Source organism: Clinocottus analis, unplaced genomic scaffold, assembly GCF_023055335.1.
Source record: "Clinocottus analis isolate CAN_PGR_092001 unplaced genomic scaffold, fCliAna1.0.p SCAF_10, whole genome shotgun sequence".
Lineage (NCBI taxonomy): Eukaryota > Metazoa > Chordata > Actinopteri > Perciformes > Cottidae > Clinocottus > Clinocottus analis.
In genome coordinates this window covers 9310482-9334582 of record NW_027175821.1, presented here as the reverse complement: position 1 = coordinate 9334582, position 24101 = coordinate 9310482, and the positions used below count along the sequence as shown (strand labels likewise).

Below are 24101 nucleotides of genomic sequence, written 5' to 3'. Positions count from 1 at the left end.
TAGTTAATAATTCATCTCACCATGTTGAGGGTGATGCTTGTGCTATTTTTAGTGTAATGCTGATTATTTATAATTTTGTCTACTACCACACAAGATGATTAACAATCTTTAAACAAAGCAGTTAAACATTTAACCACTCTTAGCGGTTGGCATTTACCTTGTCAAAAGTCATCTCAAGCTTACGCAGCTGATGGCATGGTGTGTTAATAATAGTAAAATCCTTAGGATTAATTGTGTTAACTTCTGTGCTAATTGAGATGCAGGTGATGCCTCCAGGCCGGTGTTAACTGGCTCAGCTGGGTTTTCATGCAGAAAAATCAGGAATTCTTCATGCTCGTGTGGGAAAATATCTTTCATGCTCTAATCATGTCAGCAGCACCCTAAAATATTAAAATATTCACAAGTGTTTGTTTATGTGTTAGGTTCAAGCCAATTATCATGTGTGGACTTTACTTTTGGAACTTTGCATTAGACGTTGTTGTGTGATAAAATTCCCTGCGGGTGGTCTGTGCGTGTGTGTTTTAATGTGTGTGTTTTCTCTATCTGCAGAGTTCCCTATGCCAAAGACTGAGTTGGTGCAGAAGTTTCACGTTCTGTACGTGGGTACGACATCCGTGTCTCGGCCCATAGGTAAATCTGAACCAATGCTGAAAAGAACACCACGAGTCATCACACTGTCTCACGGTTTGGGCTCTCCTGTGTTTTTGTCCTCAGGTATGGACATCATAAACGGGGCCATAGAAAATCTGGTGTCCTCCACAGGCAAAGAGGACTGGACTCCTGTTATATTGAGTATCGCAGACACCACTCTGGCTGTCATCAAAGAAAAGGCAAGTTAACTTTGTTGTTGCTGTCCTGAGGAGTAACAGAAGAATTCAAGATGTGAATGTGCTTTCTAGATTAGAGAGAGAGTTCAACACATTTCATTCTCTTCTTGTCTGTGCGTGCAGGAAGAAGAAGAAGAGGTGTTGGTGGAGTGTCGAGTTCGTTTCTTGTCCTTCATGGGCGTGGGACGAGATGTGCACTCATTTGCCTTCGTTATGGACACTGGGAGCCAGCATTTCCAGTGTCATGCGTTCTGGTGTGACCCCAACGCAGGCAATGTGTCTGAGGCTGTGCAGGCAGCATGCGTGGTAAGTTTACATTTCTTTTGTTATGACATTCTGATGAGATGATGTTAGATACTGTACTGTCACTATTATGAAATTAATATTAAACAGTTTTGTATTTAAAGGAATTGTTATGCATTGTGTAAAACTAGTGTAGTGTCCGTTCCAGAGCCATGCAACTCAAACAATTACTTGTTTTCTTATTATTCAATATTCAAACTATTTCATCATTAAAAACTTGTTTTGACATTGTTTGCCATGACTTTCATTTGATTTGTTTCTGATATCAATTTTCTTATCTCTTAGCAAAACAGTGCATACGTGAATATCTTACATGTATTGTTAAACTGTGCCCTTATTAAATGACCTAGAAACTACAGATGAAATACATCTTGCATATTGTTTTCTCTCAAACTCAAATGATCGTAACTAAATGACCATTTCCTCCTCTTTCTCAGCTGCGGTACCAGAAGTGTCTGGTGGCGCGGCCGCCCACCCAACGTGCCGGCTCCTCTTCCTCACCCTCTGCGGACTCAGTGACCCGTCGGGTGACCACCAGCGTGAAACGTGGAGTCCAGTCTCTCATAGACAATCTGAAAACCAAGAAACAGCCGTCTGAACTCCCCCAGCAATGATCGTCACGAGTGACCACAGCACCCTCCCAGCCGCTGCTGGACGCCACTCACACACTATTGCCACAGCAACACCTTATCAGTACCAGCCATGGTAACCAACGATGTACATATATGTTAACAAACACCACCGCAGATGAACGGAAGAAGAGCGATTCTCCAGTAGGCCTGATGATTCAAAAAAATATACAAAAAAACTTATGGCTTTCATGAGGCTGAATGGAAAATCTGGTAGTACTAGTTGATCTTCGACCTTTCAACGCTGCTGTGTTAGTGGAAACCACCTGCAGGCTCCATTGGCCTCTACTCTATGTGGATTTCTTGGCTGGATTGATTACTTGATCAAGCACTCTACAGACAGAATTCAGGATAACCCAGAAGAAAAAGACACAATTTCGGGTAACAATATGGTTTATGGAACCACTCATTGGTTTACGCCATTTTCTTTCATGCTTTCATGATGCTAAAAACCATCATCAGCACAGTCGGAGCACATGGACTAAACGCTTGAGACGACAAGCTACGGGAGCCTTCCAGGACAGGAAAGGTGTTGACTTGCTGCCGTGGGATTTCAACAGGCAAATAAGAAAAGAAAGCAAGACCAGAAAGACGAGACCTGCCAACACGCTCCCTCCCACCAAATGGCGTCACTTGGATGTGTGCCAGATTTGTAACACGCTCAAACTTAACATCTCCTTTAAGGATGAATGAAGTGATTTTAATGATAAAGTGTAAGTAAATGATTGTATGTAGGAAGAGAGAATGTCGGGCACAAAACGTGTAGATATGAGGGAGAGATGAAGTGTTGGGACAGATGTGGGCTTTGTTTTGCATGTTTTCTTGATGAGATGTGTTTTATGTTGATGAATTGATAAGGGTCTCAGTAATAAGAGGTGAACACACAAAGAATAGATGCTCTTAGCACAAGTCATCTCAACATGACCATGACTGCATTTTACACTGGCACAAAACAATCTGGCCTATTTCTGACCCATACCTGAATACAATGTTACTCTCTACCCCATTCACAGAATCACAATTAAGGATTGTCAGTCAGATTTTTACATTCTGTTTCTCGATGGATGATGAGATCCGCAAAAGAAAGGTAACCGTTTTTAATGTGTTTTGAAACTTTTAATTTGTTAAGATTGTAAATTTATTTCCATATATTACAAAAAAAAGAGTTTAAAAGCTCAAGAATGTTACATTGCCTATGTTCGAACTTTACAATTTCCTCAGGAATCTTTATGCATACACCCAAGATTTATGTGTTAGCAAGAAATTCCAATCCCAGACTCGCAGATGTTCGGGACTCAAGGCGATACGAACAGTGTTCGCCCTTCAGCATGGACAAGATCAAACCGGGGTATATAATAAGGGTAAACTATATTTTCTCTTCTTCAGTCAACCAACCAGTCTACTCCCACTCACAAACAAAGTACACACACACAAATACGCACACAAAGCAGTAAAAAAAAAAAAAAAGTCTGCTGTCACTGCAATTAAAACCTTTACACTGCTGCTATGGCTCATGTCCACAACCTGCACTCCACATGAACTCTGTGAATGCAGTCTGATCGAAATGAAGAAAAAGAAATGCAGATAAACACACAAACAAAACAAACCAGAAAGATGCTGTAACTCATTTCAGTTCTGTTCTTCACTCATCTCTACACCGTGTAAATGTAATCTGTTGTGACAATAAATGCATTACCAAAAGAAAAATGAGTAGTTTCTTGAATTTCCTTTAATTGTGTTGTTTACTATGTAATGGAGAGTAGCTATGTATTATGTAAAGACATTAAAATGGTCCAGGCCCAATTCAGTTGATGATATTCTGTGGCAAGGCTTCTCTTTGTGGCACATGAAGACACTGTAATAATGACTGCAGCAGCATTTATGTGACTTCTTTGGCCGATTAAAAACACTGCAAATATGTTGGTGGAAGATGGAGACAACATTGGCTTTATTTAAGTTAGCTTTTGACACAACACGTTAAAACCTCTTTTGTTATTTATATGGACCGCCACTGGAGCGGGAGAGAGGTAGACTTTGAGCTGGGTTCCACCACTTGGAGTTTAAGCTTGGGCTTGATCCTGTTTGGCTGAGCGGAGGTGAGAAGAAGTTGGGGAAGTGAACGCGAGGCAGGATGAGCAACACAGGCTTCTGAACCTCTTGACGAGCTCTGCGGGGACGGCCCAGGGGGGTAGCAGGAGGAGGGGAAGGTGTAGTGTCTAGCACAGGGGGGTTGCTTTTATTGGGAGCGTTCTTGGAGGCCTGCAGGTGCATTGCTTTGGCTTTTCCTGAAGGACAAAAACAATGAGATGGAGGTTGGAGGAAGAGGACCATATTTTTGGATTAAAGTACCGAGCACATTGAAAAAAAGAGGATTGGGAATAACCATACAAGACATTACTGGCTGAACCACTTTTGTTCAAACTAAACTATTTCTTGCTACTCCTCTTAAAAGAATAGTTTGACATTCTGCCAGAATAAATGAGAGGATTGAAACCTCTTTTTATTTTACAATTTACTAATCCAGCACACAAAGTCTAACTCTAATCCAGATCGCAAATAGCAATTACATCAAAATGTCTCTTTTAATCAGCTGTATGTTCCTGTTACTTCATACAACTAAATTAAGATATGGGACTGGAGAATTCATGCACACCTTGTGATAACTGCTGCCTGTTGGTAAATTCGGGATGGCCACACAAGGTAGCGCTGTGGCTGCCGATGGTCTCTTGACTTTTGGATTTAATTCGGGCTGGGAGATGGGGCTGAGAGGAACAAGTATGGGTTGTTTTGGTCATCCTGGCATTGTGTTTTTGCTCCTTTCTGGTTAGGTGGTTGGAGCCGATCCCGTCCAGTATGCCTTTGGCATTTGCCCTGTTAAGCACTTCCTGTGGTGCCTCTTTGACCACTGGCCCAGGCTGTTGAGAAGTGACAACACATAGGTGTTATTTTGTAAGACATGACCGAATAATGTTTAGAGTTAAAAGAAAAAAAGAGAGAATACTTTATAAACCCATCTGTTTACTATACTATTTATCACCCCCCCCCCCCCCCCTCCCAAAAAATAATGAATGTCCTGTGCGGAACAACAAAAGTAATATTGGTAAAAGAAAAGAGGAGAAAGCCACTATGTCCTTGGTGCTGACTGGAGGGTCACCTGCTGTCTCAGCACCAGTCCTCACAGCAGCCCATTGCTCTCCTCAACAGCTGAATTATTTACCAGCACAGTGTATACTACAGGGACATGCAGCCTGCCTGTGTGTGTGTGTGTTTTGCTTTTAAGTGCATGCTTGTACTTTAATGCAAATATGTACGTATATGTTTGTACAAATTGTTTGTAAGTCTATTTCTACAGGTATTTGGTCTGTAATGTATGAAAGGGCATTTTGCACACATGCATGTTCTTATTTGTGTTAATACAGTCTGTGCACACAGGTAAACATGCTTTAGAAGCACCACTGTAATGCAGTCTTTGGTGGACTTCATTGATGCTAACTCATACAGACAGGGGGCGCTGAATTATTCAACAGACTCTCCCTTGCTATCCTTTCTTCCTACTCACCCCTGTAAATCTCACTTCCTCTCCATCAGCACTAACCAACTATGCCATATTCTGTCAATCTCTCATATCCTTCCTGCCAAATTTAGCTGCTTCTGTTTCAATACTTACGTCCAAAAGTATGACATCCAATGGAGCTTGACTACAACCAAATGTATTAAACTCACCCTAAACAATCACCAAAACAAAGTCAAACTGAAAAGTGTATGGTTCTGAATCCCATATTAATATTGTTCGATCCTTCCTTCAGAGGTTGGGGACTTTTAGAGAAAAGTCCTCCTGATGTACTTTGCTTCCTATTAGGCAAGAAACACATTACTTGAAAGTCTTTATTGTTCCCAGCTGTTTCTGTATGGTGGTCTCATAAAGAACTTTACTGGGGGCCACTATCATGTCGATTTAAGCCAGACAGCATTCAAACACTTATATAATTGCTATTTTTATAGTGCTTTTCAGAGTGCCATAATATATTTTGATTAGCTGAGTTTATTGGAGGTGGAGAGAAAATAATCCTGTATGAGGCACCATTACAGCACTTTGATTATCTTTTCATTCCTATCTGCGGAGGTATAAAACCTGATGGATGGCCAGAAAGGAACAGACCAGAGTACTGCGTCACCCGGTGGGGGTAAAATGGCTTAATAACCCTGCACTGGAATCATAAGCATAAGAGCAGATTTCATAATGTTAAGGAGTATGTCGTAAACTCTGCTATGATGTGGATTATGAGGATGTGGGGAAGCCCGGTTACAGACTTGATGAGACTGGCTCATGAGTTGGGCTTCCCTACTGTAACGGTCTTATTGCATCACTTAACTACCACCAAAAAAACAAACAATAAAGACGGAGGTGTGAGGTTTGGTTAAAATAGGAAAACTGGGAAAGTCTCTCTGAAGCAATGACAGCCTGTGATAATAGAGTAAGAGACTGAGGGCTTCCAAGTGATTAATGTTCATAATTGTCATGTAAATTTCCCCTCTGAGGGACTAATAAAGGAATATCTTATCTTATTAAATAAAGTCAAAACATTTCACAGAAAGCTCCAATCAAAAATACATATTGCCACAATAAACTCAAATCACTTCAAATACACTTCTATAGTGTCCGATTTCCAAATGTAACTCATAAACATCTTTATACACGCACACACAAACTCACACTCAAAAGGTGGATTTCAAACTATTTTCTCTCTCTCTCTCTCTTTCTCCCTCCCTCCCTCCCTCCCTCCCTCTCTCTCGCTCTCTCTCTCTCTCTCTCTCTCTCTCTCTCTCTCTCTCTCTCTCTCTCTCTCTCTCTCTCTCTGTGCAGCGTGTATTGTCACACCTCTCATCCTTTCATCTCATTCTGACTTACCTGATTTCAATTTTTCTTCTTTTTTTTTTTTTTTTTTCATTTCAGCATTCATTCGACTCATCTCGTCATGTTCTGCTCCTTCATCTCACACTTTCTTTCTGGTTGCAGATTAGACTCGAACCAGACACCTGCGTCTGTGACCCAACGTTCTCATTTCTTCCAGCAGGCTGACCTTAATTCAGCCTGTGATGCTCATTTTAACCTGATCTAAACTGTAATAGTATAGGGTTTCATAAAATGTTGTAAAAAATAATTGTTATAGTATGCAATTAAAATGTTTAGTATATCCTCAAAGGGAGTAATACATGTCGGAGTAATCATAAAAATCTTATTAAAAAGTCATAGTAAAGTAATGTCATACTGGGCTCATAGTATGGTATATAAATTACATCAAAAAGATACAAATAGAACCGTCATTGTATATTATGTCATATAAATTTATGAAAAATCAATAGTGTGGGCACACAAAAATCATTCTATTGTATATGTATGTATTGTTAAAAAATAAGGCATAAAAAGTGCCATTGTCTGTCTGTCTCCAGTATGCAATAAGCATATCATTCAAAATATGTCATTAAAAGTCAACTGATAGAATTCCATATAGAAAAACATTAGATAGTACGACATATAAAACTAGGCCGTTTTTCAATACCAAGTATGTTAAGTACAAGGTTGTGTTCTTTGGAGTTTGGACTTGGGGGTCAAGACTCTAAACCACGGGAGGACACAGGACGGTCTTTCTGCAAATGGAGCAGCAGCTGACTTGATGACGTCACCACCTCAGCTGTGATTCTTCACTCTGATTCTTCAATGTAAAGTATTTTTACAGTCAAACAAAATACGACAACCCTGCTTTTTTCTCACTGGTTTCACAAACATACACATATAATTGTGTAGTGTGTGTATAAATATAGACATGTATTATTATCTATATTTATATCTATCTATCTATCTATCTATATATATATATATATATATATATATATATATATATATATATATATATATATATATATATATATATATATATATATATATATATATATATATATGGTCCGCACCAAAGTGCTGACCGCCCGGTGCTGGCGGGGCTCACTGGTCCAGGGACCTCAAATCATTGGCGTGTATTTTTAAGTAGGCTGAATCTTGACATAGTGACCAAGGTGACAGGTGTGGTCAGAGTGACCTTGACCTATGACCACCAAGATCTAGTCAGTTTAATAATGGTGTATTTTGACAAGAGGGCAGTGCACATTAATACAAACATTTAGCTATTTTTCATCTGTAGTCTCGAGAGGCTATTCATCCTTTAGCGAACGTGGATGTTTGTGCTAAATGTAAGGCGTTATGTAAAGCGTTATGTATATTGCGTTTACAAGAACGGGTTTGGATGTGAGGACACAGTGACCTTGACCTTTGACCACCAAAATCGGATCAGTTTATCCTTAAGTGAAAATGGATGTTTGAGTAATATCGTGACTCATTCCCCTCAGGCATACTGAGAAATTGCTTCATAAAAATGGAATGGAAGCACAAACGGACAATCAAAAACATAACATGTCGCCTGTGCGGAGGCAATACAAATTTAAAATGCTAAATTGACCCTTGGCTTCCCGTTGTAGAGAAGTGTCAAGATAAATAAACTAATGAATATTGGTGATTCAAATAACATACTTTCTTTCTTGTCAATTCTGTGAGAGTTAACCAACACTTTGCTCAGTTACGTTGCTGTTTAAGTGACGCTGACCTCTCTGCTGAGAACAGCCAGGAAGCAGCCATTGCTCCATTCTGAGGGCTCCAACATGAAGAAGGGGTGTGTTTCCTCTGGACCCTCAGCCTGATCAGGCATGCTGAACGGGGATGGGGTAAGCCTGGGCAAAACACATATACAGAAAAAGAAAAACATGAGCAATGCTAATGAAGCAAGTTGATTAATGTAAGGCCACAAGTTATGTAATTAAAGCCAATGTGATCTATACCAAAAATATGTGCTTGTGCTTTATTTATGGGAGCCTATCAGCAGCACAAATTCAGGAATTTCTATATTCAGGAAGGAGTCAGTCTTGGTACATTCAGGGTTACATAAATGGTAAACGTCTTGAGTTCTTAATACCCCAAACACATAACAAAAAAACTATTTAAAAAAATATATAGAATGTCTATCAGGATAGAAGTTTTTTTTTCCTGGCCTTTCCACAGCATTTACAGACATAAAAGGGCACCTTTGATTATATTTTTTCCTTCAGTTCCAGCCTGAGGTGTGCTGAAACTTTGACAGAAGCCTGTCTGAAGGGAAACAGAAAAACAACCGAGCAGGCTGACAGACAGTGAGGCAAACAGACAAAGAAAGACAATGACAAATGCAGATGCAGAGAGGGCACCGGGGTGCTGCAGTGCAGAGACCTGAGGCTGACCTGAAGTTTGCTCGTTTTGGTTCCCCCTCCTGCTCCGAGCAGGCCTTGGCTTGCTCCAGGGCTCTGCTTACCACCTCCTCATTCTCCTCGTTGTAGGATGAACAGGTAGAGTACACCACTGTCAACACCTTAGAGACTGAAAGACATTGTGCATTGTATAAACATTCTATGCAAATATTATTTAGTAATATTAAACCTCTGTGTGTTGCAATTATATTATATTGCCTTTTTAAATGTAAATACATCTGAAATAACATATGACACCATGATACAAAGGCACATAAAGCGGAACTAATTTTATGTTCAATTAAAGCAGGAACTTAGACAAGCACACAAACATTCAGTCAAAAGTTTCATTCTCTCATTTTATGACAATTAAATGTCATTATTCAGACTGAGCGGTTCTCCTCATCAAGCGCTCCCTTTGAAGAAATCGGTCCTTGAATATAAATTATTTTGTTTATATACATAGCTCATTTAATTTAACTGCTGCTGGCTTGTAGATTTGTGAAGCTATCGGCCATTTGATTTCCTTCATTTGAGCTCTGATTTCTTTCTTTCTCACTAATTACAGACCGACAGAAACAATTAACGCCAAGCTGATACAAATAAAACCTGCTCCGACACGGCAACTCAGCGGCAAACTAATGTGAAATATTACGTCAAAGAAGTGGAACTGAAGAAGAAGATGACAGAGGCAGCAACATTTGTCATTTAGACACAGCTGGGACATTAAGGGCTATAGAGTTGTGTTTGTATTTGTTTGTGTGAGTACTGGCAATATGCGCATGTTTACGTAGAGACAGTGAAACGAGACCATTGACTCTACCAAGCCAAAATACTCGATACACACCCAAGTTTAATTAACTATCCTATAAGCAAGTATCTACACTGGCACAAATGTAGAAGCGGGCTGATGGATGGCAGTGTGATTAGAGGTGCTGGTTTTCATTGCCTCAAACAGAGAGACTCCAACTCGATGAACATAACCCAGACCACCCCACAAAGAGAAGCGGTGAACAATACAAGACAGACTGCGGCTATGACTAAGCAGGAAAGCATTGACTGCAGACTAGAACCGTGACACTTGCATAGTACAGAATAGGAAATAACTTCACAAGGTAGGTCCCCCAGACACAGTCTATGGTTCCTCTGCTGTATTCGGTTCTATAGAATTTAAACAATACAAAAGAGAATCGCTAATCACTTGTTTAAACTATGCCAGGAATACTGCAGGGGCCTGTGGATGACCGACGCAGAGGAACATTAGCATTCCTAATTAACATTCAGACAATCTCCTCGGGATAGCGCAGACTTCAGAATAATGGGATACAAGATTACATATTTAGTAAGTATGTGTATGTGTCCAAGAGGGGAGGGAGGCTACATGCTCAAGCATGAGCTTGTGTGTGTGTGTGTGTGTGTGTGTGTGTGTGTGTGTAGGTGTGTGTGTGTGTGTGTGTTTCAGCACTCACACTTCAAGGCATGATCGAGATCCATCGTCTGCTGGGCTACCAGAGCTTCCAGTTTGCTCTGGGCTATGGAGCTCTGTGATAAGTCCTGCAGCAGATCTGTGTCTGAGAAAGAGCAGGATGTTTTTAATAACTGATCTGTTAGTGAGCTGTGCATAAGTAAGAATTGTATATAAAAATGACATCCAGAAAAGCAGATGGAACGGCTTGCTTTGACAGGTTTGTTAAAAGGCTCATATATGCAGCCCATGAGATGGTTTTGGGTCGATCATCTTTAAAACGCTATCAAAGATAGTAATAATTATATAAATAAGGATAACATTATTTATAGTAAAGCTTGATATTTAGTTCAAGCCTAGAGAAATTAAGTAATAACGTCTCAGTAGATTTTTTGCTTTGAAGCTAAAATAGCATTGCTGCATCGAAACATTTACCTCCATATTCTTTACACTTTTTATTTAAACGCATACAAGTGACAATAAAAGCTATACGGGGGAATTGAGAACTTTGAGGAGTTTAAGAATATCTGTTTTTGCCGTGAAGAAAACCTTACAGGGAGTATAAAAGATATAAATGTTTTCTGCTCACAATAGAATTGTTACTGTTCTTGCAGAATGTATATTAGAGGCTTAACATGCAGTAGATTATAACATGTCATTATAATATCCTCATAGATCGCTATTTACCTCCATTCTCTTGCAGTATGAATTCGACTGGATTGCTGACAGCAGACACAGAACACTTGGGGGTCAACAGGATGACACACACCTTCTGGAGTCGCTTGTCACTGTTGTCCAAAGACTGGAATACATCTGGTATCAGCTTCACATCTGAGCAAAATGCATATAGAGTTTCAAGATACCCCGTAAAATCACAAATATACATTTGCTCAATGATTAAAGTCTACTCACAATGTTACATTTTTTCTGGAAAAATACCCTGCCTGAAGGCATCTTTTGCAATTATGAAAGTATAAGCTTTGTGCCTAAATGTTTTTTTTAATGACTTGCTGAGTTGTCAGCGACTATCAGCATACAATACTGTATTTACATACATTCAGAATTTTAGCAGACACTTTGATTTGAAGTACACGGCCTGCATGTAAGAGTCTTTAAGAATTTGCTGACAAAAGAAAATATGGTTCAACCAATACTCTGATTACGACAAATCTTCTCACTGAAAAGTGTGATCAAATTGAATCACTTCACTAAAATGTTTTTTTTACAAGGCTATTTACTCAAATAAAGAGCCGTGCGTGGATAGTGGATCAGTGTAACAACGCCAACAAGCAATATTCAGTTTCTCATTCAGTTGAAGTAAAGACGGACGAAGACAAACATAGCCTGTGGTGTCGTTAAAACAAAGACAGTAAATAGACTGCTGTTTCCTCTGCTTCAATCTCTTTTGTCTCGCATACATGGACACATCCATTTAATGCCTACTCTTGGAGCCCATAGCAGTTACAGCCTGCTGCAGCTCCTCCCTCTGAGCGTTCGTACGATCACTGACACAAACATAGACTGTGGGCTGAACGCTGCTGTTGGCTTTGTGTTTCTCTGCAATAAGGGAGGCAGTGTGGGATACGGTGTGGGCAGAGAAGCAGCCCAACATAAGAACATCTCCATCCTCTGGTAGCAAGGAGCACACTGCATTTGGGCCCAGGCTGCAAAATTTATCCTGCAGACACATTTAGTGAAAGCATTAGTTTGATAAAGAGACAGACTTCAATACACGACTTCTAGTTACAAGTTTCTGCACAGCAACACTCTGCAAACTGATGAGACACAAACTAAGATTAAAGAAAATAATAGTAAAAGTTGCACTGTATGATAATGGTAAATAGAATTGAGATGGAAATAGATGAGAGAGGAGAGGGAGTTTGGAGCAGCTGTTACAAACAGGTACTGAAGGGAGGCAAGAAGAGGAGAAGAAGCAAAGGAGGAAAAAGAGAGAAAGAATAACAGTGCTGTCAGATTACAACAAAGATGTCCTTCAATCAATGGGGTCTCCTCTGGAAATAGTGCCAAACGTGTCCCAGTGGAACCAGTGGGCTGGCTTGAGTTTCTTTAGTTGATATCCAGATTACAGGGTTTGTCAGGAAAGACTAACCAGGGTGGAGAAGAACAAGGACATTTAAAAAGAGAGGAACGATGGGAGAGAAGCTGTGATGGAGAATCATAAAATGGAAAGAGGGCGAGGTGATTAATTAGGCAGTGGTGTTGAATATTTGATTGAATTTGGCTGCAAAATCCAATTTAATTGTGTTGTGGTGCTGTGCTGTGCTGCGCTGCTTACAGTTTGTATGGCAGCTTGACTTTAATGGAGTAGAAATGAAATGATTAAACCGCTCTCCCCCTCCCAGACTGAAGGATTCTTTATGGCTCAAAGTGAAGAATGGCTACATGAGAAGAACTGATGTGAAATATTTGTATCAGGGAAAACTAATCTTCGTTGGCGTGAGAGAACTCAGTCTTATAATCAATTTGAGCAAGTCAATTACCAAAGTGAAATCATAAATATCAGAGAAGATTGACGGGGCAAAACAGATTTCAACAACCTTATTCAATTCTCTGGGAGAGAGGGCTGTCGGAAACCTTGTTTCTCTTTGAAGCTTGTACCTGTATGATGAGTGTGTGGTCGCTAAGCAGCTTGGTGCTGCTCAGCTGAGCTTTCAGCTGAGCATTCAGCTGAGCAGGGAATACCAGTATATCCCCACAGTGGGGATCCTGGCAGAAGGTCCGGCCCTCAAGCTGTCCAATCGATTTCACCTGCGAGAAGCCTGCACTCTTCAGGACAGCATGGACCTCATCGACACTAGAGCCGAGGAGAGAGGAGAGCATTGAGGGAGGAAGAGGAAGACTATCACCATAGATCAAAATAGCGGGTTTGCTATGTGGCCTTTTAAGTTTACTTTAATTGTAAAATGTGCTGTAAAAGCCATTAAGATACACACTACCGCACATGCGCGCACCGGACACACACACACACACACACACACACACACACACACACACACACACACACACCACTAGTCCCAACAGGTGACCTTTACAGTCCTAGAGCTTGCTGGGGGTTGTTGCTGATTGAATCTGTCCACTGCAGCAGGATTTACACCTAACTGAATCAGCCTGTCAGAGCATCGACAAGAACACACATTAGCTCACACACAGGCACACACACACACACGCACACACACACACACACACACACACACACACACACACACACACACACACACACACACACACACACACACACACACGTTGTCCAGTGGTTTAATTGGATGTCAGCAAGCCACCTAGCCTATAAAACATTGGGCTGCATCCCAAGTTAAAGGTCTGTGTGTAGATGTAGGCATGTGTGTGTAGATGCTTGCACTCTAAATTTGCTAACGGCGCATTCCTGAGTTTATGTACAGGTGTGCATGTACAGGTGTACGCCATCTGCTTCTGAATGGACGAGTGAGTGGTGTTTGTGTGTGCTTTGCTAACCTGCTCTTCATTGTGTTGACCCATGTGTAAAGTGGAAGGCTGCTTGATCTCTCCTGCTTCATCTTCACACTCTCTGGCAGGATATACTCAATGGACAAGAGATTGTGTTTGATTCTGCAGCGGGCCAGAGAGGCTGCCAGCTTGGTTTTTGATCTGCGTACAACAAAAGATTTTTTTTATTTTTTTTTACCTCTTATATTTAATTTGTATTCCCTTTTATGAATCCACTCCTTTTTTTCCTTTTTCTTCTGGTTGTTTTTTCATTCCTTACCTGAGGAGGTAGCTCTCCACATCTTTAACTTCCTGTACAATCTCATCCTCCCCATAGCGTTCCCGTGGGAGGAACTTTCTGTCCTGGAAGTCACAGAGCATGACGGCAACGAGGCTCATCTGATCATCTGGCTGGAGCATGAGAACAAAAAGTAGTTAATTAGGGACTTCTGTTTTAACAAGAAAACAAAGAAGAAGAAAAAAGAAGAGAGGTTATGCCCAATAGTCAAAATTATAATTTTTATTAACATGGCTGAGACACAAGCTTTTAATTAGTGAATGGTTATGGTTAAAAAATCAGCTGCATATGGGACCAATCCAGAATTTACATGAAATCTGACATTTGGTTAAAGTGCACTGTCGATGTTTTGGTAACCTAATGAGGGGTGCAGTGCAATGATACAATTTATTTGTATTCAAGACTAAATTATCCACACGCACGCACTCACACATACACACACACACACACACACACACACACACACACACACACACACACACACACACACACAGTAGCTCAAAGCTGTCCTGCAATGACCCCACTGCTGCCTCATAATTAAACATAGAGGAAGAGTTGTGTCTTTACCTCTCCTCCTCTACAATTATCTCTATCCATTCAGTTCTCTATCCTCCCTCTTTTTCACTCTCCACCTTTCTGTCCCTCAGGGTGGGAGGGCACCAGCCGCATTAGTGACAGATGGTGTTCCACCGCAGCAACAGCTTGCAACATCCTCACTACTGGGCTAATGGGCCGAGAAGCTAGAATGCTACAAGGGTTTAATCTGCAGTTAGGAAATTAGCCAGCGCTTATTATTCATTCCACATGATTTTAATTTCCTTTTTTGAAAAGGTCAGTTTCAGAAACAGGTTGTGGCACTCGACCTCGTCGCCTCTACCTCAAGTTCCACTTGACCTTTATCAAGGTTAAACCCTTGGGTCCGGGGAAATTCCCAGTCACTAAGTTCCCTGGCAACAGCTTCCCATGGTGGGAAATAGAGCTACAGTAACTGCTGTGTAGTCAAATGCAGGTTCATGACATAAGAAATGTACGTTGTCTCATTTTACGTGGTGTAATTGTCAATGGTAAGACAATAAGCTGGATTTTAAAATAATGCTAGTGTTCATGTTACATTCGAAATGAAATGGTTAAAATTAATTAAGGAATATTAGTATATCAGATGAATTTTATATATAAAGTATTTCTATGTCTAAACAAATCCGCCTCAGGCTCTTGCAGCAGGCAAGTCTATCTAAAAGTGAATTCAAATTTTTTCCCAACAACCACATGTACCCCCCTTTCCTAGGCCGCCTATTCTCTCTTCCAAGGTTGAACTTTATAGATGCCAGCAGTGTAAAAGGAGGTAAGAGTGAGCTCTAAAGACTGTCTCATTGTGTCTGGGCTTTATTGTCTGGATGCAGAGTAACGGCCTGCCACCAACACATGGGGAGACCCATTCATTTCACCCAGGGCCATGTTTCACAAGGCTACGAGTGTGTGTGTGTGTGTGTGTGTGTGTGTGTGTGTGTGTGTGTGTGTGTGTGTGTGTGTGTGTGTGTGTGTGTGTGTGTGTGTAGATTTGCTTCAAACACACATTATTATTGTGTCTCTATTATGTCTGACATAGACATTGGTTGTCTACAATCTGTACACTCAATGACAGCTCGGTTTTCTTTCATGACTTTCATTCTCGATCAGCTATGTGCACACAGGCAAGCGCTGTGCATACTTTATTACCATCCAGACTGCTAAGAGAAGCGGCTAGAACACCATCCTCTTTCCACAGCTTCTTTTATGTGGAGTAATAAAAGTAGGGCAAAAGTACATGCCAATCTCCTCCAGAGGATACCTTTTCATTTAAGTAGCAGAGCGTTCATCTACAGCCGCAGGTACACAGCTGTGCTGAAAATCTTTCTTTTACGACATTGCAGCCTTCACATGCTTAGTATCACTGAGACGCTACATCATCCAAACTCACTGGGGTTGATTATTTCATCACTAATTAATGGGGAGTTTTGCTTGAGAAAAGTAATAATGAATAAAGTAGTCTCATAGTACCTTTAAGACGTGTTACTCCAAAGAGATCAACTGTCATTATAAGGGTAAGGGATGTGAGGTGCTTTGTGAGTTAATGAAAAGAGAGTATTACTGTAGTACACCAATGTAACTGTTCTTGATTAAAGGTCTAGAGAACAGAATAAAGAGTAGCCTATGAGGATTATGAACAGCAGGACATGAATATTGGAGCACTGAGTAGAGACCCGTCAAAGGGTTGTGAGCCAAAGAGTTTAGGAGAACGGCACAAGCTTAACAAAGCTATAAACAGTAATAGCATGGTAAACTCCAAAACTCAAGTCACGCTATTCTCAGCATCAAAAAGCTTTTGATTTTCAGCAGCAAGTTGACAGTAACAAATGTGCCTTTCTGTCACATAGTGCCAGTACGCACCAGGGATAAAACATGTTTACTTTTCTAAAACTACTGCTGTACTAAAAGAATTCTGCTGCTATGTAACTCACTTACCATCGTCTGAGTGGGGTAAAAGCAGCTGTCAATCATGATGTCCTCCAGTAGCTCTTGATCTGTGCAGAAATGGTAGAGTAGTAGAGAGGTAAAACAAGGTTAGGTAGACGGATGGAAAAGTGGTAATGGTGATTTCCATTACTAATTATGTGTCTGAGTAATAGTGATGCCTATTAGTGCCATCTTTTATATCAAGGTCTATTTATTTCTAGAAACCAGTCCAGGCTCTTTCATTTGGAGCGAAACAGAACCACAAGAAATTACTAATATCCATTAGCTGGTAAGATAAATGCTACTCAGGACAAATCCATATCTAATGATGAGAACATGGGGGGAAAGAGATAAAGACAGAGAGCAAGAGAGGCTCCTTGAGGCACGCCAAATGATCGTGATTTAATTTGAAAAGATAATTCAATTCGATGGAGGGTTTAATTTCCCATGATTAAACGCTTATTTGGTGCTTAATTAGAGTTAATCTGATTCTTCATTTGCCTCATTTCTTTCATTTATTGTGTCTGTGGTGAGTGGGTGTGTGTGTAATCAAAGGACTAATGACATCAATGACATCTTAAATAATAAACAGGCTATATCTAAAGAGTGAAACCAAATAGCAGGCACACATGTATTTCATACCAGACCAGACTGTCTGTATAAATTGTGATCTTCATGAATTTATTCAACACATGTTACTTAATGTTCTAGTGATGACATGAAAGACAATCATTTTTGTCTTATATTACACTTTTATATTATAACATACAGGATGAATTACAAAACTTTGATTGGGTCTATCATCTGGTACAGTTTTAGTAGATGGCCTTTTTCTTCCTGGGCTATACAATTTCATCGTTCTTGACCTTCTTAATCAAATCCGGACGGTAGCTCACAAAAGGTATCTATGACCTTTACAGTGGTGAGAGCTGACTATCCAGTATCTTTATGCGGTTTATTTTCATTCCCATGCCATGGTTGTCATATCATGAAGGCAGCAACTATTTTGCTAGCCTACAGGATGCTTTCTCTCTGAAACACACAAACGATCACATGCAGACTCATCGCTTACATTCCATTATGTGAACAGTGGGCTCTCCTTTTCAATATGAGGGAGCTAGAGAGCTGGCAACACTTTCCAATTTATCATATCAGGATTAAAGAACAGCTGCTTCTAAAGCCACTCTGCATGTACAGTGTTTGCTCAATACACACTGGGAATAGGCAAAATGATCATTTCCCTAACATGGTTGTGTTTGGAAAAAGGCTCATTGTCTTCCTGCCTATAAGCAATTAAAAGGTGGGAATGAGGTGCCCATGTTTGTGTAAGTGTGAGAACCCAGGGTTTCAATATTGAAGTGCCTGTGCAGTAGGTGCCTACTACACACATTGTTGCCTTCTCAGGTAATTCTTATTCCTGACAGGCACACCTCTTAAGCTGCAAATAGGAGGTAAGCCCAGCCCGTCAGAGACACCATGGAAACCGCACACACTGCTGTTAACTTATCACAACATCTCAAATCATGCCAATCTAAACTCTGGGTCTCAACCAAATGCATGCTTGGTAGATAGCATGTAAGGCAGGACAAAGACACACATCTACATGCAGTTACATACACACACACAAACAGCAAGGTACACAAGTAAATGTTTGCATGTAGAGCTTATCTTTAATTGTAGAAACAGAGCATATCATCAGCAGTGGTCTAATTTATCGCAGGTGCAGGTCAATGGGGTTTACAATAGTGGCCATTACTGCAGAAGGCCTGATAAGCCTCGAGGAGATAACCACTCAGTGCACACAGAGTAGCACAGACCCCTGAGAGAGCCATGATGGTTAAGTCTGTAGAGGTCATAGTCTTGCGCATGCTATAAATCACACACAGCAGGTTGAGTAAAACACAGAAAATTCTGCTATAAATCACTTACAGTTGACATCTTTACACAGCAGACAGTGCTTGGGTTTTTACTGGTGGGACAAGACAGAATTTCTGAAATCAGAACTCCAGACGAGAGGTGGAAATGAAAAAAACCAAATCAGTATGACAAGAAATAAATCCTACACCAGCAGGAGGCACTATAGGCATCGCTGGACCTGTGTTGAAGTTGTGTGTTCAGTGGCGTCTATCCAAGTGTTACACAATGAGCTGACGGTGACTGTAGTAAAAAAATCCTTCGTGAAAGAGCCAGGCCTGAAAGCAGGCTCCATTTCTCTTCAGCCAGATCTTTGTCTCACAATGTTTTGCATCAGTGCACCCGATTGCACATGAATCTAACAGAGGAAGAGCCAAAAAAGATATATGCCATAAGTTATGCAATTACCTTTGGACTAAATGGTAAATCCATCTTACGCACCTACACAATTTAATATTTGCTGAAGCATACTGGTCGTAGGTTTTCTGATTGTGGTCAAGGACAAAAAGAGACTGTCTTTTCCTTTTCCATGCGCTAAATCCAGTCCAACACAAAGTGATCCACAGAACCTTTCTAGTTGCACACAGAGGATACAGCAGCCACAGTCATCTGACAATGGCGCCTGGCAGCCCAGCCGCAGTATGGACAATGAGGCAGAAATACTTAGAGGAACAGCCAGCAGAAAGAAAGAGGGGAGAGGAGGAGGGGCTTCCCATGGCCAGCGACAAGGTCAACTATGTTTTAACCAGTTCCAATTCACACGAAAATCCAGTTATATAACTTCATAACATCTGCACTATTCTTTGAGCACTAAGAAACAAGGTAAGACAAGTCAACAAGGAATTACACCTTGACAACATAAACTATCTCTCGGTCAGTGGTCAAGCAGACTCGCACATAAAAAAAGGCTTTTTAAAGAGACAGGAGAGGTCAAAGAAATCAAATATATGATATAAAAAAATAGAGGAGGCAGAGAAGAGAAGGCGAAAACAACTTGATAGCTAATATTTGTCATTTGGCCAACTTCAGTTTGTGAAATCCACACGAGGGTAAACATCATCAACTCCCACTCCATGTTTTAGTATTGACACACACCACAGCAACCGATACAGAACTGACTGAGCATCTTTTTTGTTTTAAGCAGATAAGAGTTATAATCACAAGATCAATACCAGAGCTCATTGGTATTTTGCTCTGCATATTTTTTGCTGTTGAAGCACTTCGTCTTTAGGTTAACAACTGACCTGAACTCAATTTTGGATCAGTCATTCCAAGGCGGTGCACAAACGTGTCTTGTGTGTGTATGTTATGCGTGTGACTACAAGCATCGTGTGTGTGTGTGTGTGTGTGTGTGTGTGTGTGTGTGTGTGTGTGTGTGTGTGTGTGTGTGTGTGTGTGTGTGTCTGTGTGTGTGTGTGTGTGTGTGTGTGTGTGTCACCCGCAAATCAATTTCTGCACCAAAAGTCAGGCTGTTCGTGGGAGGAGGAAGAGGAAAGATTAACGTTGACTTCCAGGCTGTGTCATTTCATCTGCACCCAATTTCCCCACACAGCGAGCCTGCGGGAATCTAACATGTGACCAAAATACGTATTTGATCAAGGCAAGTTGGCAATCATGATTCTATAACCAAAGTTTAAAATTAGTACCGAGCTGCTCTTCTTGTGTAACAATGATGTAGTGTCAATGTTCTGTACAAATACAACAACTGAAGCAACTGAAACAGATTTGATGTCAGATTTGACCTAAGATGCAGGAAAACTCTCTATGAGACCATTGTCCCTGTAAAGATCAGGAACTATGTATGGAGTCCAGATATCTGTAAATAATCCTGTAAACTAGCCAACAATAGCATTTGCAGCTCATCCTTTCTTCAAGTTTGCTCTGTTTGTACCTTACGACCTGAAAACCTCTGTACTATGTGGGGATGGGCTCTTAAATAGAGGATATTTGTCTTTGTAACAAACTCGGAACAAAAAGTGCATTCACTTTTGTTTCATGCGGTATCATAATTGTTCTTATCTTCACCAGATCCTTTTCCCTATAGAACACAAGTTCAAGCTCTTAAGCAAACTACTAGAAACAGCAAACTTCTCATAAAGGCCTCTAGAGAACAAAGGGTGATGGATGAAAACAATGTTGCGGCAATATAATCTCTAAATTGGCTTTAATAATTATTCTTATCAATGGAGTCGATTTCACCTGGGAATGGAAGTACTATATGATCTACAGCTGTAAAACTAATACAGGTCACTGCAACAAGGCTGGGGCTTCTCTTGTGATGATGGATATGTTGAGGTGATCACCATTAATTGTAGGACATGTAGGCTTGAGGCTTGCAATTTCAGCGATGAGATAGGGAGGAGGAAAGTGTGGCTACGAGGGTGTTCACGCTGCCTGACCTCACCGTCCACTGAGAATGCATTGAATCAATTCCAGCCAGCTTTCTGCAATGGCAGTCAGATCACCTCCCATCCCTTATCACCATGGTGATTACGGTCTCCTGTGACTGGGAGCCACCCAGACCCCACCCTAGACCCAGACAACAGATTGTGGGCCAGATTGATTTGTAGCGTCACAGAATTCCCCCTAGACAATCAAGCATTTTTGTTCTCTTCTATTTACCCTTAATCAATCGATCTATATTCTATTCTACCAATTAACATCCTCATGGCTATTCATACTCAACCATATGGCTGTTTGTCAATCAAAAGTTTTTTAAATTGCAATGTGATGTACCTGAAGTGAATCAATAGTGGTTGGAATTCAACAAATTCAGCAAACTTAACTTTCCTAGTCAACACTCACATTTAAGTGTATTGAAGGCCAGCTCATAAGCTGTGCGTTGCATCTCCTCATCTTTGACTTCAGGTAATGGGAGCCTTCTTTCTTTGCCATAATTCACCAACCGGTGGGCAGGTGGCTTCTCCTGGTGGTAATTCTGGAAGATGACCGACGCCAGCAGGTAGACTCGGTCTGGAAAACCCAGCTGAGCTTGGCCAGTGGTCTGGAGCTCTGGAGAAATAGCAGGGGTGCTGCAGTCGGCTGGTTTATCTGAAGGTGTCCTTTCCTTGCTCTTTGCAGCCTTGGAGCCATCCTTTTTTGTCTCGCATGTGGAAGAGTAATTGATAAGCCCTCCAATATTTTTATTTTTCACCATCTTCTCAGAGATATATTTTCTCTCAGACACCTGAAAACACACCAGGAAATCTTTACTTTGACGCTGTGGAAAAAAAAGAAGCAAAAACACTCATACACAGAATCTAAGTTAACTTTGACACTCCAAACAACATTTGTGATTAGGTAGAGTCCAGCCATACACATGTTTGCACAATGTCATCCAACACACTGAAACATTTAGCTACGCCTACACCATTAAGTGGGTTATGCCATCTTTGAAGGACATTTGACTAACATCCAACACTTCCGTAAATATTGTTACCCAAGTTAGTTAATTATTGCCCAACGTCCGACAAAAATGTCTGAAACACACAGTCAGCTGATAAAACGTTCAATCTTGACACAAGTGAAGGAGCGTCAGTAAACACATTGGCTGACGTCACCGTCTGTCCGCTGCGGTAAATCGACCATAATGTCTATAATTGAATCCCGTTACGTTACCTTGTGAGAAGAGATTCCTCTTATCTGCTACACGTATCCGGGCTCTTTATACTCAGACACCAAGTGGGTCGTTTACGGTAGATCTCTACGGTTGGCGGTTCACTTCACCGAAACTGGACGTAAAGTTCTAACGGTCACTAACCAACGGTCACTAAATCATGAGTCGTCCGCTATAAATCTGGTCCATTATGAGGCGATGCGCTGCTCCTCTGCACATATGTTGACCGAACCGCATCTGCTCCTTCAGTATCTTTATCGTCAATGTGTCCAGATGTTTAGAAATCTTCAGGGAAATGTCTCCAGCAAAAAAACAAACTTTCTAAATGTCATCATTGTTCAACCCTTTCGGATTAGCGTGTTCCCGTCCCTATGGCAACCGCACGGTACTTTCAAGGTCCTGTTCTTAATCGCCTTAAAACTTTGGACGTCCTTTACTATCTGCTACATTGTGAGGTTGTACAACTTTTAGAGAGCACGATGTCAAACAGAAGTTAATGGCATTGCTGATGGACAGTCACACGTAAACCGAAAGCAGCTGCAGGTTGTCTGCAGCTGTTTCTATACTCGGGTCCATGAAGGAAATGTGATCCAAGAGCAGGGGCGTCCAGCTGGGATCCGAGGGCCCCTCTTCCTCCTGGGCCCCCCAACTGTTCCAACTGAGCTTATGTCTGGAGATGTAAAACTGTAATTTACACCACATAACGGAGCTGAAAGCAGCATGATTATAGTTCTACTTTGACCAGCAGTCCTCTGATGGACATCTGGGTCTGCTTATTTTTGTCAAATTGTAGGCTAAGAATTCTTAGATATGTGTTATCATAACACTCATGTCAGAAAATTTGGTATATTTTGTACAGTGTTTCATGTCAGGTTTACATATTTGCACCAAAACCTATTTTACATATAAAGTGAATTAAATCAAAGTTTTAGTTCTTGACACTTCAAATTTTGTTCCCTAAAATCAGTCAATGACCACTACCTGCAGAATTGTGCAATGAAGACAGTAATACATAATTGTGTCAAAATGCTTTCACAGCCCAATAAAAAGTCCCAAATAACAACAACAATATATTCCATGTAACATGTACATTAAATGTAGCCCACAGAAAGTAAAAGTATACTCATTATACAAAATTTGTATAAAATACCACAAAAGCTTCAAAATGGTGCTAATAATGGCAACTAAGTAAAAGTACTCCAGCCCTGGTGGTGGATAAATTGTCATCACAGTAATTTCCTGTTTGTAAATCTAAGTGGTGATATAGACGAAGCCTTATGCAACGTTTTGTAAAGCACTTGGTAATTTCTCTCAGTGCCTGAGCTGCTGTGCCTATCCAAATAACATGGTTCACACTTCTCCTGATCTCCCATGGTGATTACTGCCTGCTGGGGCCCCTGAGCACTAATGGAGATCAATGCATTCAGCTTCCCTCAAACGGATCACTTAAGAGATGCTCACTTATGTCCCATGCATCGTGCTTCAGCGTGACAATCCCTTTGGAGAGGAGGATGAAAACATGTGCGTTCTGCTCAACATCTCTCACTCTCCACAAACTAGCTTCTTTTTTTTTTTTAATCACTAGCCCGCTCGTATTTATAGCTTTTAGATTTATTTTGGAATTTCAGTGAGCAATAGTCTCTGGCCATGAAATAACATGGAGGAATAATACATATCCAATTCTTCTATTTTCACTTTGCAGTAATGTGAAATGTGTGATTAAAAGATTAAAAGACAGTGTGAA

General features: G+C 40.7%; 2 protein-coding genes across 4 annotated transcripts in view; one reads left to right on the top strand and one right to left on the bottom strand.

Annotated features, from left to right (window-relative positions):
• LOC137791611 (amyloid beta precursor protein binding family B member 2) overlaps positions 1 to 3459 on the top strand; it is a 34631-nt gene extending 31172 nt beyond the window's left edge. For all 3 annotated transcript variants that reach the window (XM_068586709.1, XM_068586691.1, XM_068586701.1), the window contains exons 11-14: positions 550 to 630; positions 715 to 830; positions 951 to 1133; positions 1568 to 3459. In XM_068586709.1, the coding sequence (XP_068442810.1) occupies positions 550 to 630; positions 715 to 830; positions 951 to 1133; positions 1568 to 1744 (557 nt within the window). In that variant the 3' untranslated portion in view covers positions 1745 to 3459. The remainder of the gene's footprint in view (positions 1 to 549; positions 631 to 714; positions 831 to 950; positions 1134 to 1567) is intronic.
• Positions 3460 to 3679: 220 nt separating this feature from the next.
• LOC137791640 (putative methyltransferase NSUN7) lies at positions 3680 to 22747 on the bottom strand. The gene is made up of 13 exons (XM_068586743.1): positions 22360 to 22747; positions 21547 to 21928; positions 16837 to 16895; positions 14317 to 14447; positions 14046 to 14198; positions 13173 to 13368; positions 11997 to 12231; positions 11241 to 11384; positions 10558 to 10659; positions 9083 to 9218; positions 8416 to 8539; positions 4413 to 4674; positions 3680 to 4044 (listed from the first exon to the last, which is right to left on the bottom strand). The coding sequence occupies exons 2-13, from the start codon at positions 21896 to 21898 to the stop codon at positions 3752 to 3754; spliced, it is 2187 nt and encodes a 728-aa protein (XP_068442844.1). The 5' UTR covers positions 21899 to 21928; positions 22360 to 22747; the 3' UTR covers positions 3680 to 3751.
• Between the last annotated feature and the right edge of the window lie 1354 nt (positions 22748 to 24101).

What these genes read in the sequence shown, in the direction of transcription:
- LOC137791640 (XM_068586743.1), bottom strand. Translation starts at nt 21,898, where the DNA reads ATGGTGAAAAATAAAAATATTGGAGGGCTTATCAATTACTCTTCCACA. An exon ending in CATACTGCAAGAGAATGGAG is followed by an intron (nt 10,660 to 11,240) that starts GTAAATAGCGAT and finishes GCTCTTTCTCAG; the next exon opens with ACACAGATCTGCTGCAGGAC. An exon ending in TCTCGATCATGCCTTGAAGT is followed by an intron (nt 9,219 to 10,557) that starts GTGAGTGCTGAA and finishes AATGTCTTTCAG; the next exon opens with TCTCTAAGGTGTTGACAGTG.